The sequence below is a fragment of the Bombus vosnesenskii genome, unplaced genomic scaffold (assembly GCF_011952255.1).
Source record: "Bombus vosnesenskii isolate JDL3184/JDL3185 unplaced genomic scaffold, Bvos_JDL3184-5_v1.1 scf7180000013352, whole genome shotgun sequence".
Taxonomy (NCBI): domain Eukaryota; kingdom Metazoa; phylum Arthropoda; class Insecta; order Hymenoptera; family Apidae; genus Bombus; species Bombus vosnesenskii.
Window position 1 is genome coordinate 2,276,596 of NW_022882988.1, and position 17,614 is coordinate 2,294,209.

At 40.2% G+C, this 17,614-nt stretch overlaps 1 protein-coding gene across 4 annotated transcripts in view; it reads right to left on the minus strand.

The window, feature by feature from the left end:
• The window catches only part of LOC117236798 (dipeptidase 1), a 76,506-nt gene that overhangs the window by 12,437 nt on the left and 46,455 nt on the right, over positions 1 to 17,614 (minus strand). For all 4 annotated transcript variants that reach the window (XM_033500069.1, XM_033500067.1, XM_033500068.1 and 1 more), the window contains exons 7-9: positions 7,075 to 7,251; positions 6,459 to 6,543; positions 1,474 to 1,549 (exon numbers count right to left, since the gene is read on the minus strand). In XM_033500069.1, the coding sequence (XP_033355960.1) occupies positions 1,474 to 1,549; positions 6,459 to 6,543; positions 7,075 to 7,251 (338 nt within the window). The remainder of the gene's footprint in view (positions 1 to 1,473; positions 1,550 to 6,458; positions 6,544 to 7,074; positions 7,252 to 17,614) is intronic.

The following is a 17,614-nucleotide window of genomic DNA, read 5'->3' on the forward strand; positions in this document are numbered from 1 at the left end:
TACGTCTTTCCCTTTCCCTTTCTCTCTCTCTCTCTCTTCCTCTCTGGTTTTTTTTTCGCGCAGCTTAATGGCAAGCTCTCTGATTCCAGCCTCGGGCAGGTATAATGCGTCACAGTCTCGCAAACAGGGTCGGCCGATAGTCGCGCGTTTCATCCGATCCTTTCGCGCCTTTGTTTCTCCAGCGACGATGAAACTCTGTTAAATACCTTCTACCGGCGAGTTATAACGCAAACAAAACGAGACGACGCGATAATAGAGCGCCGCGCCGTATCCCCGGCGAATCTACTTTTAGTCCGTCTGGAATATTCCTAGCCGCTCGGCTGTTTCTGTTACAATTAACGTCGCCACGAGTTAAAACCGGGTAAGCAGAAATTAGCTGCGACGACAATTGACTGACGCGTCAATGTACCGCTCGATCAATGGAATATCGAATATCCATATCGCTCGATATCATCGCTTCTTCCATCCCCTCGCACGTTGGCGCGCGCTCGTTTTAATGAAACAGGGGTTGCGTGAAACAATTTCTCGCAGAATGGTATTAACACGTTCACTGTTTAAATCGTTTTAGTCTTCATTCATACGTTTTATGGTATAATCGATCGCGTCATATTTTTTCTATTATTCCCCACCATTCTCAATATAACGTTAGCGTATAGCGCATACGTAGTGTTATAGTTTCGTTCAAGAGAAAGTAGTTCAACAATTTTCTAGGAGATTCGAGTAAAGAAACTTTCTAAGAAATCATACGTGGCTTAGAATGGTTTGGGAAAGGACGTATTAAATATAATTTGTCTTAATTTTAATGCATTCTTTTCGCAACAAATGAACACGGTTTTGTTCTATCGTATCAGTTTTATTCGACGCGTGTTTTATGTAGTTTTCATTCAACATCGACTGTACCCATGCATAAAATAGCAATACACGGATGTAACGCAAAAGAATATCTTCCGCATCACACGTGATGCACCAAATGCTGAACCAAACGTTGTTTATCATATACGATGCATGGAGCATTGCACGTGTTAAAACTATTTCCAACAAAACACACAGAATCTCCCTAAGACGTTGCGCACGGTTAAGAACTGGCATACGGAAAGCGACTTGTACGGCTTACCCTCTTGGTATTACGCTTTTATGAGGCAGTGGTCAACACCCCGGGCGGACATAAAAAAAAAAGAACAGCACGTGCTTTGTGGTAGCTACATGTTGGATCTCGTAAATCGCAACCGGTATAAGGGGAACGGCACAACGTGGCAAAAAATTACCACCTTTCGTTTCTTTTTTCTGACCCTAATTTGCTATGTGTTCGTTAAAGCTCGCACGTTCCTTGTACGTATTTTTCCATGTGACCTTATCACGATTTATCGCAAACGACAGACTCTACAGTCTCGACTACAGTCCAAGTGTATTTTTATGGGTAACAAAAATGTAATGGCAATTGAACTGTAAATAAAAATTACACGAGAGACTTACAGATTGATACCATCGTAGCCGGCGCCTATTCCTACGTGATCCACACCAGCCACCTTTCGCACGTGATCAATGTGAGCTGCAACAGATGAAAATAACGAGTAATATTATTGAATCAATGGTATATAGTTTCGTTCATACGTATAATACGTTTGATTTAATTCAGATATCCAAGGAGGAAAACGGCAATCTGCGTTATTTCATTATCTGTGTTTATTCGTTGTACAAGATATTCTCTTGGAAGAGCACGGTCGTTTTCCCGAAAATCGGCTAACGCTAATTAGAAATTTAATCGATACGACCGATTTACGCCTCAAATGAAGCACGATTTTGTTTATACGAATTTGTCGGGGAACATATATCGATAAGGATTAATAAAATACCGATAATTTATTAATAATTGCATTTCGTATAGTAGAAATCCACTGATCCTCTCCGCTATCTACGATGTTTCGTTCGTGCATGTAACAGAAGCTTACGTTTAATTGAGCGAATCGAACCGATAGCAATACATTTAATCGGGCATTAATTAAAATTTCGCTTGTATAAACAGAGTGATAGTACATCGTGGCTTGATATTGGATTGATATTGGATTTAATTATACAAGGAAGGAAGAACAATAAGATTTGATTTCTTCTTTTCAGTCTAATACCGCGAATCTCCGTTGCCCTAGGGCTTCTCCTGCATCGACGTGGGACAACATATGTTACGACCATAAACTCTAAAATATTATCAATCGTGTTATACGCCTCTGATAGTAAACCAACGCGTATTGTACCCCAAAATAGCTTCTCGTATTTCTATCTTCAGCGAACTTAACCTCGATGCTCACATACTCCGAATCCATTCGCAATCCTGAGAAGATTGGTTGAGCAAACATCGCGCGAGCTGTCTTGCTCGCGTTCTAAGTGCAAACGTCAGTTACACTTGGAGTTAAACGTAGCTTCGGGTTGTACTTGACGGGCAACGCATTATTCGAGGAACGCGTGGGCGATCACCGGCGTGTTATTATTAAGTGGCCGTAATTGTTGCGCTGTAGTCTAGCGTGCTGCGAGCAGCGCGCAACGAGAAATCAATCATGAGAGTAATGTTGTCAATGGGCCAGCACGATCCGGCGTGCAACCGCGCCAACTAGCCAAATTATTGCTGCGAGTCTGTTCAACGCGGTGCTTCCCGTTTCGAAGCATAATTTTCTCGCTGTTTCTACGTGAACCGATACATCGTACGGAAATGAATCGTTGTTCGACTGCATGATCCTTATAGATATTGTTATCGATTCGCTTCCGTGAACCTGTTATTTGAACACGTATGAATTTTCACGCGACAGGGTAGATCGTCGACGAAATAAAAGCTACATGGAGATGGGAAAGTATAAATTATCGTGCATCGAACTTCGTAAAATTTATGTATCGTTCAGGCTAATTGTTTTTAGCGTTCTGGTACTCGTTCAGAATATTCATTTAGAAAAATTATTTGGAAAATAACTATATGACGTTATTTAGGAAAAAGGAATTTGCGTCTTTTAGAACGTAAACGAATTGAATTTTCCTGCCATTTATCTTTTTTCTGTAGCATTTTTTTTCTAACTTTAATCAAAAACGAAAGTAGAAAAATGGAATAAGTACACGCGCGTAATAATTTTTCATCAGTAAAAGTCGACGTTAATTTCGCCAAGGATACCCACGTTTTCTTAGTATATACACCTGTAAATTCATTTTCTTTTTATGAGTACAACTAGAGAAATGGAAGCTAAATAGGGATTTGTTTCACCGTCTAAATAATTTAACGAGTGCTTCATTCTGGATATTTTGTATGTTTTTGCATACTATGCGCATATTTACATTTTTACGTATTATAATTTTCCGTAATTGCGCACGTCTGTAGTCCAGTTGTTAACGATTGTAAAAGAAAAGAGACTAAGTTTTAGGGTAATGTTACATTAACATACTGCTTAAAATAACTAGAGCATCATTTTGTATCTATACACTTTTCTTTATGAGTGTTTTGAAGAATCAAGTATTAACATTTCTACACGATTATTCCATAAATCTGTACTTTGAGTTTTACTTTTAAAATTCGCGACATTACACAACAATTTTTATTTAAATCGTTGCAATTTAATTGAACGGTTCCGTTTCCCTGTTCGTTACCGTCATTTCTCATTCCGTTAAATTTTATCGAAACTCATCGAAGTCACGAATTCCTTTTATCGTCCGATCCTCGTCGATGCCTTTGTCCATGTCCTCGACGAATCACAGGCGGTGGAACGAACAAAAAGAAATCTGTGACGAGAACGAGCGAATGAAATTCGTAACTCCTGAAGGGAAAGCTCGCCGCAATCGTGATGCTATTCCGTTTTAAGCTCTTTTTACCAGCATCGGGTTGGTTCGCCGATATTCGCCTCCTGCTGAATGCATTTGGTATTCTCAATGCCGAAGTGCGAAGGTTAACAAGTCTCTGCGTAAAACTGGCAATAGTCGGCATTTTGTGGCGTGCGGGAAATCGCGTATAAAAGCAAAGCAGCTCAAAAGCAAGAAAGGGACATCGCGGTGCGCGTATTTCGAATCGCGCGACGGTCTCCAAATTTTCATCGAGCGTGGCACAGTACACGAAATTATGCAGCGGACGAAACGTCGAGGTGTGGGCTGAGGTCGAGCATCGTGGATTCGTTTAACATAATAACGAGCTGGAGAGCGTGGCGATAATTGGCCAGGAAGGCCGCGGAATTGCAACATCGTTTAAAGGAATGGAACGCGTTCCATTCTGTCCCGTGCGTACGTCTTAGCGTTAGCAATGGAAATGCGATGAGCGCGGAAAACTGTATCGTTTGGGCCACACGGGGAACAGAAGCCAAGGTGGTGGGGAGCCAAGGAAATGCCAAGTTCCATGCTGTTCGCGTTGAAATTCTAAAGTTTCCCACGTTCGCGTGTCCCATGAATCACAAAGGGTTCGCAGATATGAAAGTGCAATTGCCCGTTGCTTACTCGGCACGGTGGCGTTCGATGAAGATTTTTTTTTTCGTAGAGCGCTCGTAACTATGTCGAGGTGGAACAGGCTGCTGCATAAATTCGCTCTCGCCCCGGTATATTTCATTTCTACGTATAAAGGCGAAGTTTATTCAAAGCGTCGGCCGTTTGCGCCAGCTACCCGAAACTCGTACGGCAATATGCTTCGACGTTGTTCTCCTCGACTGCGACCGTGTTCGATAGTATCAACCTGTACAAATTCGATCGTCTATATCCCTTTGTGATAGGCGACATATTTGAAAATTGACCGGTCTCCATCGAAGAGGTTTCGGAGATATTTCTCGGAAAAGTAATTGACGGCTCGCGCGAAACAATTCAATCTGTTTACATATTTTCACATTTTTCACAGTTTCTCTCGCACCTACTACCATAGAATATTATGAAATTGAGTATCGTTTGAGTACGTACGTGTACTTGTGAAATCAACTCTTCTATATGGAGGAAATGTCGTGGATTAAGAATATGTAATTTTGAAGTATTTCATACTTGTATTTTTATTGGCATATACTTGGTAGGAGAGGTGTACTAAAGTTGTAAATTAAAATATCGATCGGTGTGACATCAATTGATATAGACACGCCTAGAAACTTATATGTCTTATAGAAGCAATCTGAATTTTAAAAGTCATTTAGGAATTTAATTACGATCAATTAGACGTCAAATCGATTACTTTTTTATGCGTACATGTAGAGTATAAGGAAAAAAGGACTCTGAATTAACGCTATATGATTCCGAAGGATATCATGAGTTTCTTGATCCTCGTACATGTTCTGAGTTACTGTTTCCTTTCTCCAAACATGCGCAAACTTTAATACCCGTTCGATTTTACGACTTCGTCATATCAGGTTGACCGAAAAGTTTCTTTAGTTTTATGAGGAAATAACAGACGTATAACGTTTTTTATTTTATACTATTTCGTCGAATTACGTACGATCCACTTTATTCTGTTGAGATAAACACCGCGATATTTCACAAACTTGGTTTCACGTTTGTACGAAGGTGCACTGTTGTAAAAAACACGTTTACGAAAGAAGGACACTTTTCGGACAACCTAATATATCTTCCACTAACAGTAAGAGACTTCAATAACTTTCGCCATTTCGTTCATCATCAAGCTTTTACAAAACGATTCTCTATGTGGCATTTGTAAGATTCGAAGATGGTAGAACGACGAAAGGCGCGGATTAGCTGGAGGAAACCATATTAACGCGCGAGGGAAAGAGAAAAAGAACAATTTCAACGCGATTCCAGCGTCCCTTTCAATTAGCTTTTATCCTAGAATATGGAACGGTGATCGTGCTGCTGGTTCGCAGTTACGCGGAATAAAGGCCGAAGGTAATCTTGATTGGAGCGGAAAAAGGGAAAGAATTAGTCGAGTAACGTTATCAGTTCAAACAAAGGCGATATTATACTGGATGTGAACGTAGAAACATAACGTTCAAACGAGCTAGTGGCTGCCTAACAATTATTCAACAGCGTCTGTAATCGTTTGCAAAAGTGATACTCGATATGATAAAAAAAAGGCACAACGTTCAAGTATGCTATTCGGTACCTAAGCATCGATAAGTTATCTGGTAGCGACTGAAATCGCGTGTACTGTTAACGTGTTAACGTGTGAATACTTGGCAAAGGAATTACGCCATTTTCAAAATTGATATCTCCGGTGCTGTAAGCTGGGTCCTTATGACAGATACGTTTCTACGTTTCGTCAGCATTGCAGTTAGCTTGGTCAGAGGTTGTAATATGAGAGACTGATGATGGTGTGTGGTGGACGATATCTAGCGTCAACCTGCTATTTAACTCTTTACGACCTGACGTTACTTTGTAATATCGTTCACATTGAAATATTGTTACGAAGCAAATATGCTTGGAACATGGCTAGAACTTGCGTACGTATGTCTAAATATGTACTACGTGGATATTATATTTGGCGGGAGTTAAAGAATTCGCGTTTCTCTTACCGGCTACGTCTTGCAGAGTCGATTTCTCGCCACAGCTGATAAAATGGGGATAGAAGGATACCATAACTATACCGTCAGTCTGCGCCTGAAACAGAGAAGAATGGAGAAGTTCGTTCGTTACTTTTCGTAACATTTCATAATTACGGAATTGAAGCTTAATAAAGACAAATTAATTTCAGCGAGGTGAATTCTTGCAAATGTATATCTCTTTACGATATATATATATATTGTTGTAATTGATTTTTAACGGAAATAAAATATATAAAAAAGAAAGAGATTTCTAATAATATACACATTATTAATTCGTAGAATTTTTAATAATTCATATGAATTTTTATCGCATATTTGATGAAATTGAAAAAAAAGCGGAAGGATTTTCAAAGAACGAACTCTACTCCACATATTATGTTTGCACACGTTGATCAATATTTTAATTCCATGGAAGTAGGTTGCCTTTGACCTTTTCTTGTCTTTCTCGATTTTCTCTACGAATTTTCCGAACGACTCCACGTATCCAAGAGACTGGTAATTTAATTGTAAACGAGGAATTAGCTTTTCTTCTTCGATTAACAGGTTTAATATCGCGAGAACGATGCAGAGAATAGTTGTAACTTACCAAACGTTTCAGCGCATGGTCAGGCACATTTCGCGAGGAATTGCAAAGGGCGTGAGCGCTGCTATGGCTGAAAATAACAGGCGCCTTCGACGTCTTCATGGCGACCAGCATCGTGGGCACGGAAACGTGCGACAGATCCACCATCATTCCGAGTCGATTCATCTCGAGGACGATACTCTGGAAACGTTCGGTCGGTGGGATATAATTGGGATAAGTTTCGAGTATCGCGAGGACGGAGATTTTTCTCTCCGTTTTTTTTTTTCTTTTTCCTTCTTTTACCGCGATAATGGTACTCGAGTTCGCGAAGCGTAGTTTCGCTCTTAAGTAGTTTCAAAGATATCCCGAGGATGCCGTATTAAAATCGATCAGTTCGTTTCTCGGATTTACCGACTGCTTTCAGAATCGAAAAGTCCGGATTAACGCCGCTTAACTGGTCGAAACGAGTCGATTATTCGAAAGGAAATGGTCAGGTGAATGGAAGAACGCGCACAGAGTCCTGCGGAATAATTGACGGAGTTGAAATGGTAAACGATATCAGCGCCAGAAGCGAAGATTTTCAGTTGAAACAGACAATGCATTTCCGCTAATTTTGACGATCATAGGCACCTAAGTTTTTCTACACGCAATATACAGGACATCTTTATTAAAGTAGGATGATAAAAGAATTTCAGTAGAGAGTTAGTTAGTTAGGAGATTAAAATATCGCTATCGTTTTCTATGTTAAGAAATGAATACTTTATTGTACGAACTTACGCGTTTATAAGTTTTATTTAAATAAATATGTCTCTTTCGTAAGGCGACTCTCGTAGATGACTGTATATCGTTCATCTGACGAACGCTAGGAATTTTTAGTACTTGTCATGTTTATAGATTTACTGGGAGAGTAAGTGGTGGAAGATGAAATATTTGTACGCTATACTTATATCCCTATATCTTCAACTATAGCCTACCTGGTGCCGATCTGATGATTCTACAGCCGTATAAGCTAAAATAAATAATTCTGGTATACGTAACTATCTCGTCGAAAAGAATTCCACATAAAATTTGCATCCTTCCTCACTGGGAAGATCTTCTCTTTTTCCGACAGTTATATCCTTTCAGCGTTCGATACAAAAAGATTAAACTTGGAAAGTTAAACATCGATCGCCTGACAAATGAAAAGTTGCCTTCAGATGCGAATGCTCGCTACTCCTTTGTAGCATGTTCACGTGTGATCCGTGACACTTATTGCAACGGTCGATCAGTCAGATTGAACGACAGTTCCTTGGACACTTTGTTTCCGAGGAATTCCAATCTGGAAACGTGGAACACGAAATTCATAGTTTCATACTTGCCGGGTTTCAGATATGTTACTTTATTCTGTATTGGTATTTTAACCGCGTCTCGGTTACGTTATTTGTTCCAGTTGCTTCGCCAATCATCGTTAGGGATTCGTTCTAATAACCGTTTACACACGGTAACAAGCTGGTTTTGCAAAAAGTTTGTAGGAAGTCGGGTTTAGAAAACCGTATTTTTCTCGCAGATAAGAGATTTCCAATATGTTCTATCAAGAAATCTGCTGTCACGGCGGGGGAGATATCGTTCTTGATATCTGACGTCAGACTTCCGAGATACGGTTACTAATAGAAAATTCGATTTCACCAGTTGACACTTGTCAGTTCCGGCGGAACAAAAGGAAACGGGCACTGTGTGACTTCTTTCTCGTACGTATACTTGGCGTTCGTTGCCGCGAACAATTGTTCTTTTCATTCGAAGACGGGGCATTTCGTGTTTGCACGTACAAATAAAATACAACGAAATTGGCGCACGATCGATAAATACCGAAGGGTTACGAAAGTCTCGTGGTTTGTTCTTATTGACAATCGTCCGACTACAATTGGGAGAACAATTCATTCTCGTCCGTGGGTATACGAAGGTCTGCCAGAAATAGAGTTATCGTTCGCGTTCTAAGAACTCTTGCGCCGTTCCGGGCAACGTCTCATCCATTAAACGTAGATGCTTTGTTAAATCAGCGCCGTCATGGGTTGAATCTCTCAAGATCCCTGTTTATCTCGTTTTTCGTCTGAAACTACATAGCTCGTCTCTCGTTTCCGTTGCTTTCTCGTCTCGATGTGGAATACGCCGTTTTCATAACGAAGACTGGTTCTCATATTGCTGGTTCCCCTTCATTTGCGTCTCTGTATCTTTTGTTCGGCGTAACGTCATCGTTTTCAACGTATTCGAGGGAAATTAGCCGGGAGACGAATTTATCGTTAACTGCAGCGGCCATTATCACGAAATTAGCGAAGTTGCAGTATCTTTCGGGACGAAGTAGTCGTCGTTAGACTCGCACAGTTATCTCATGAATCCGGAGGATTTCTGCGCACCATCTTCGGGGCGGAATGCCTGCACCCGTTAAACGAGGATGCTTCATTAAAGTAACAACGCGATAAACTTCACTCTTCGGGATTGCTTCGCCACCCCTCGTCTTCCACCTCCACTCTTTTCCTTAAGCATGATTTCACTGACTTGGCACACACATTCCCTCTCTTCGGATCGTTTTGTTTTCTTAGCCGGGACGCGACGCGAAATCTCGCTTTGCGACTTTCTTCCGGTTTTCTCGTCGTGGAGATTTTAGCGTCAGCCTTCGACGGAAACATCCTGCAGCAACGTTGCATCCGCTTGCTAAAAGCAACGAAAAGGCGTTCCATCATGGAAGATGAAACGGGACTCGTGTATCGAAATCCACAAAGAACACAAAACCAACGAAATAGGGAACGGCTTCGTATTGAAAGCCGAGGAACGCGAATTTCTAATGTACGAACTCCTGAATCGTATGTTCCGTTTGATCGCGATAAGAAGAAGATGTTTTAACATGGAACATCAAATTTCTAGATGAAAATATTCCATTAAAAATTCGAGAGATCCGTTGTTCCTGTGGAGGATTGAACGAGAGGAGCTGGAAGAATGTTAAACGTTTCGCGGCGCAGAAACGTAAAAGGGAACACGTGCAAGTGACGCTCGACAGGATGATATTCGCCTTCGAAAGCGACTGCTTCATAAAAGCCTTAAGCGCTGTTCGCTTGGTTTTCTTCGATTGTTAGAACGATTTATCAGCTCGCGCTTTTCTTCGTTTTAATTCAAATTTGCTCGTCATTGCCATTCATTTCTCTGTATTGTTTTAAAATTTAGCTTCCGCTGACCTTAAACCTCTGTTACGACTGAGCACGGATTCTCCTGTTAATTTTTCACGGGGGAAGTTCCTACCATTGTCAAATGGAGGGGTGGCATTGCATAAAAAGATATTTAACTGGATGAAAAATGGTGGAGCTTCCCTCGTGGGGAAAGTTAGGCGAAGGTCTCGCTGATTTCTCCTTTCGTGATACACTCGCCGGCGATTCATTTCTTACGGAGCATAAGTCAGATGGCAGTTATATTTTTTTCCTGACCATTGAAAGAATCCACCCTCGTGAATCTCGAGGTTAAGGTGGCGTAACACCGTGTAGTCTGACAGGATGACGAATCGGCTTCATTTCTTCGTTACTCTTTTTTTCCAAGCTACTCACTGTCGCTGTCTTAGATACTCTCCCACTTTTCCGAGCTGTTGTTTCGTACCGTAGGTGAAAACGACAGAGTAGGGTCGTGACGATGGATCGTAAAAGGATCGTGAGCAGAATAGTAATTCATAAGGAAGATCTAAATCTGATTTACAGAACTGATTTCTGGGTACCACTATTCGTATCGAGTCAATGGGTGATTCTTCTTCGATTTTATTCTATAAAATTGACACGGTATCATTTCCATCGAATATACGTTCAAAGATATTCGAATGTGCGCGATAGCGTCCATGTTGAGTCTTCTAGCAACCTAGTTTTGCTGTAAAGAAGAATAAAAGAAAGAGATAAAAAGGAAATGAGAAAAAATCTCATTTGTTTGAATCGATCGAGGGTCGTTCGTTTCAAGAATGGGTTTCTTTGGTTAAAAGTTATCCACCGCTTCGCTAACAGATGATCGAACGATATATAAAACAATGTCGAGGAGAGGAATGTGGAAAAAGTTAGTTGGCGCTCGGTTTTTATCCGGACAGCACGAAACTGCGAAGATTCGTACTTTTGATCGTGGCAGAGTCACCAGGACACGGCCAGTTGCTCGGTCATCCCGTTCTTTCCAGCCGGTCAAACTTCGCCTCTTGATACTTCTGTTTGTTACCGGCTGCCGCCGTTATCGTCGGCCAGCAACTTCAGTTACGAAACTGTCGATGCTTCGGCCGCCTATTTAGACGAGAACTTTCAGAAACAAGCTGGCAGCTGGCCTCAAAAGGGCGGCTGGTCATTCTACGGAAGGAACGCTTTCCCAAAACTTATCGGTCAGATACAACCGAGTGTCGCGAACTTGCAAGTGTACGTCGCTTCACGACGAACGCGATCACCCTTCGAATTTTCGGCGTCGTGGTCCGACGACGGAATCGATAAGCGTTCACGACGTCGAGCAGACGTGGTTATTTCGAACGTTCAACCGCCAACCATTCGATCCAGTCTTGGTAGCTGTCTTTCAAAATTTTTGCCATTTGTTCCAGAACGTAGCTAAGTTTATATTTTCGCTGGTCTACCGGGAGTTTTAACCGGATTTTTCTTTCGTTCACCTGGATTAAAGAAAATCTGCTTAGCATGCAAATGTCTCGCGACAGACGATGTCGCTTTATCCGTCGCGGAGCAATTTCGTTTCGTTGGATCTCGATATCCGGCAACTTTTTAATCGCGTTACGACACGCTGTAGTTTCCAAGTGTGTTCCTAGTTGAGGGAAGCAGAAGCTTAAGTGGCTCTAGCTCGATGAAGGATCAGGCGAAAGCCGGAGTCCTCTTCGGTGCATCGTGCGCGTCGAAATGAAAATCGATTTGCGAGTTATGTTTGTCGAGCACAAGGGACCACGAGCGAAAGGCAGGCGAACAGCGAAGAAGTTAATAAAGGGCCGGTGTTTGAAAGTTTAGCGGGCGTTGATGAGATGGTCTATAGATTCTTGAAATTAAGATCGAGGCCGAGGAGAAATGATAATGCAGTTTTAAAGACTCTTCACGTGGTGAAGTAACCGGCAAATCTTTAACGCCGGAAAGTTGAGATATTAATAACGAGCGTAGCCGTCGGTAAGATATTCTCGATGTACATTCCTGACTTCTATACCGGATAAGCACGGCGTCATCGCAATTAATGTTTCGTCGTACAACTCTTTGGGAAGAAGTTCTCATTAAAAAACTATCAAACATTCTTTACACGTGTACTCCATTTCGCTTTTCCCTTCTTACTACAATGCTATTGCTCTATTGTCCTACAAAGTTTATACCATAGAGCATAATAAATCATGCTTCTTCTGTTCTGCCTCTCTTTTGTCCCGCTTATGATAGCGTCGCTCAATTCAGTTGGACATCTAACGGATAATTAATTACCAAAGTAAATAATCAATCAATCCATTTCCAAATATACCGAATGCGATCGTATCTATCCTTCAAATCAAACACATCATCCAATTTGCTATCCACGTTCGTGTTACGAACGTAAAAACTGGCTAGTTATAGGAACGATGTTGACACGTTCGTTGTTGTCGATTGTATCATAGCCTTAATTATCTGCAACTTATTTGCCAGATTTTCAATAACCATTACCGATACAGTTATTTATAGTACGATCATTATTGTAACCTCGTAATATTATTATATTGATACTGCAATCATTGCCGCTAAAATCTCGATTATTAGAATAATTAATAGAACGATCGATCGCCGGAACATCGAGGATTAGTAAAATATTTCTAGTATAAGAAAGATTGGCAAAAGAACAAAATTAGAGGCCAAAAGAAATTGTCATTTTTATACGAAGATTGTTGCTTCTGTTTAATACTAATATTCGTAAAACAGTTCTACCATATAGAAATAAAGTTATCCGATTATCCAAACAGCGTGTGTAGCGATTAGTTCGGATAATCAAGATTCTATTGTACTCTAGTGGCCATATTTTACCAAATAACAGCGAATGTGTTAAGTAGAAATTGAACGAGCCTAGTGTTTCGTTCTTCTTAAAATGCGGCCAACCATATCCTTTTCTTTTTCCCTTTGTTTCGATTGCCCGGTTACCGAGAGCCGACGTGGCAATTAGCCGAAAGCATCGAACTGTGACTGAGTGTGCTTTTAGCGCTGGCTGGATCAGCGATCCGTAGATGTTCAGGCATTTTTTCCATTCGCCGCACTCTCGTATCGTTTTCTCCGGTCGCACGTGTCGATACGCACGGTCACGTATCGGGTTGAGAAATGTAGTTGCCTGAAATTCACGGCGAGAAAGTGGCGCTCGCTCGTTTTAACAGAGGCAGAGGCAGAAACTTGGCGAGATCGTCTTGCAGGCCGCGAGACCAGCAGATATTTCCTGCAAAGCGGTCCCGCGCTAATTGCTCCGCTCGAGTTATGTTTTCTTGAATTTGCCACCACTTCCGGTTACGAGGCATCCCCATTGTTTGGACACTGACGCCTCGCCAGAATTGTTTCCAGCTTCATCGGGGTCAGGCAGGATACACCAAATGTCCTCTTCGGGGAAATTCATGCTTGTACTTGAGTTCGAGTTTGCGACCACGGATGGTCGATCAGACTGTTCTCGGTTGGTCGTTTGGGCGTTTCGTGTGCTCCTATCTGTGTGTTTGTTCTACGTACAGTAACCAAGTACAAAGCGAAGTTCTCCGTTCAATTTGTAACAACGTGATAGCCTCTTGTAACAGGTACAGATACATTCGGATAAAATTTTGGAATTTTATTGGCTGTGTCTATGATAAATCTCCTTGTTGCTGCTACTTGTTGTATTAAATCGAAATTAATGCTATAGATATCAGTAACGATTTCCTTGCGAGCTGGCATTTTCTTTAAATTGTTGAGATCTGATAGTGTAGGTTTGGATTAATGGACGTTCGAGTAGTTTGATATGCAAATTGATGCGTATTGTACGAAGATACCGCAGCGTAATAATTTGTAATATATGTATAATGTGTATACGTACCATTATTATAATAACGATATCTCTGGTATAATAATTCACGGAATTATTATTAATGAATTGACAAGAAACAAGTTATAAGTTATAGATTTCTATTGTACAGTTTTACGTCGAAATTATCGGAATAATTAATATTAATAATAAATTTTATATCGTAATTTATAAAATTAATTCGCAGCACGTTATTTGCTTTTATTTGTTACCGTTATGCGACAAGGTATTCATTACCATTGGTAGCTTGTAATTTGTAGAATTATTATTAGTTTAATTACTGAAAAGGGATCAGTTCGTGTTTTCCTGTTAAAATTTGTAACTGTTGCAAAGGTACATGGGCAACTGTACAAACTATACATTCCATATTTTAGAATTTATTGTAACAGAATTTATTATTAATCAAATTTTTTAAGTTTCGCAACACAGTTATCGTTGCGTATCGTCACTTTAAACAACAGTGGAAGGATTAACGCGAACCAAAATTCAGTTAATGCGGGGTTAGCCTCAAACTCTGCGGCCTTTATCGTATCTTCGTTACTATGACACAGAGACGATGAACTGTCTATGCAGTTCTCCTGTCTCATGTGACTTTGCCTATATATATAGGAACAAAATTCCGTAACGTATTCTATGCATACTAATAAACAACAATGTTTTACGTGCTTTTATTTGAAATACGTGCCTTCGTTTGTTTCAAGTACTTTAATGGCGTCTTAAACAAAGCTAATAGAAGAAAAGTTCGTAGAAATAAAACTACAACGAACCCAAAAAGAAGACAACTGCTGTTAGTTATTACATTAGAACAAATTTTGATGCGATTAACCTGTTAACTGCGGAGAAGCGTATTATACATTTTACGAACAAAGTAAAGCAAAACGGGAAGGTATTACATTTTTACTCGATGAAAAATTAAAAATTCATCGTTGAAAAGGGTATTGTTATTGGAAACCTAAAAAGTTCCAAAAAATAATAAAGTAAAGTGCACAAAACAATTCGGCCGATATACGCAGTAAAGTACACAAACGGGGTTGCACTGGGGAAAATAATCAACTTAATTTATAAAAAGCCATACGTTATATGGAGCATAACCGATATACCAAAGAGAATAATCAAATACTATACATCTATAATACTAAATACCAAACTGTTTTTTTTATAAAATACGTAGTAGGTTTACTGAAAGTATAAAGGAAGCATAATAGTAAATGTCATTCGTTATTTTTAATTATTACATTTTACTAAAATTTTGAATTTTTATAGTAAACGATAATCTTTTATTTCACACGAGGAGCGTACACGTCAACCGCAGCGAAGTAGATTTTTCGATTGACGCGTATACACGTCGAACGCAGCTAACTGATCAAATGACATAAACGTATCGCTGTGTCTGAATCTATCTTCTGACTTTATTATTACTCTATCGCAATTTAATAAACGTACAGTAGCCTATGTTTAAAAATTTCTGTGAACTATTTCCGTGCAGTTGAAGCCGATTACCATATTTCTATGTATTCGAATAATGATTTTTATTATTCGATTAGTAATTATTCACGTTGATCGAAATGTACGGATATTAGGATCGAATATAGCGGCACCGTTTATAGGGGCGATAACGCGATAAGCGCGAAGGGGCGATGAACAAAAGCAGAAATTTTTCAGAATTATCGAGGAGCTGCTTTCACGGATGGAATGGGTTTCGCTGGGCACGTCGAGCACCCTTTCAACAGGGCTATATTTCTTCACTTTCCGGCGTCGTACGTTCTCCTTTATTTCAATCTCCTTGCCCCCATCTTTCAACCGTATCGTTTTTGCCCGAGTATTCCAGGTATTTCGTGGTCTCGTTCGCGGCAGACACGGCGAATGAAAATAGAGGGGGATAAAATGGTAGAAACACGCGTCGAGTTTTCGGATTCCTCCCGTGAGAGCCGAGTGGTGTCTTCTGCCAAGTGATCGTAGAAAGGTACAGTTTCAAAATTGCGATATTGACAGAGGGTTGGTGGGAAGCGGTGCTACAATTCCAGAAGGGGGCTCGATATTAAAGAGACAGAGCACGTATCGTGGAATGAAAACGGCGAACGGGAAAGAAGTAACTGGAAAAAAGTACCCGTCAGACTATATCTCTTCTTTTTCTGGCGTGACCGTGTGGAATTTTTATTGAGTGCTTGAGGGAGCTGTTTATTACGCAGGTGTGGGTGAGAAATGGTGTAGCCGCTGAATGAGGTATAAAAGAAAAGTGGAGGATCGTATATAAAACGTCTCGGTGCACAGATGAGGCTGAGTGGAAAAAAAGCTGATTCTTTTAAGGGTTAAACATATACATATGGTATATATATATATTTATTTATATATTTATATATACGTGATATGCATACGCATATTCTAGAGAATTCATGCAAACCGTGTTTAATACGTTCGTAAGGATTTCATTTATTTCGCGAGATAACAGGTATAGCGCTCCCAAGTGTTACTTCGTACATTTTGATGAAACTAAGTTCTTTAAACGTGTTATTCTTTTATATAGAAAAATAATTAAATGGGGCAAATAACAGGTAATTTATTGATTGGATATGGTTATATGATCAATGAAAGATTTTTGTAATACAAGTTTTTACAAATTTCGGCTATTCCATTATACGAACGATTCAACGCGATCAACTATTGGATTATTCGAGAAATTCGTAATGCTTTTAATACGAGCTATCGAATAATAAAATGTTTCGAAAAATACACCGTAGTAAAAATCTATATAGCTCGCCATTACATGCAACGCGAGTCTCTCAAGGGAATTATTCATCCTTCCACGTTTGTCTAAAATTACGATACTTTCTTAGGATACTTTTTCAGAATATTTGTCCATCTTCAATCTGCCGAGTAATTTGAAAAAGCAAAGAAGGGAAACGTTCGTATTCTAAAAAGTATAGGCTAAACTCCTGTGTCTCGGGCTAAAACGAGAACTCGATGTTAGTCGGCTGACTTGTTCTTTTCTCCGCGCAAATAGACAGGAAGTTTCATGGATAGTGCGGCAAAACTTACCGAACGAGATGGCGGAGAAGAAAAGAACAAAAACAGCCGAGGACAATCACGGGGCGGAGTACCCAAAATTTCGCGGTGGAAACTTAAAATGGACTCTGTACCACGATTTTCCGTGGATGGGAGAAACGAGAGAAGCGCGGAACAAATCTCTGAACAGTGTTTGTCGGATATTCGTGTGTTGACTCGTTTTTCTTCCCTCTGAATAAGAGCGTAGAACGAAGTCTGGCTGGATCGCGAGAAATTTTCGAAAGGAGAAGAAAGGGCGACCAGCATGAAAGGATGATCGAGTCAAACGAATAGCTGTTACGCGACCGAAACAAACATTTCGACTGGATACTGAAGCTTAACGAGGCTAAAACGATCGCGGGAAAACGTAAGCGGTCTTCATTGAATATTTAAACGACCATTTTTCCTCTTTTATCTTCTTCTTTCTGTTCATCTCGACCATAGAACTTTTCGTTGACTTAAGTCACGACCACAGTTTCCAAGTCGTTTGTCATACATT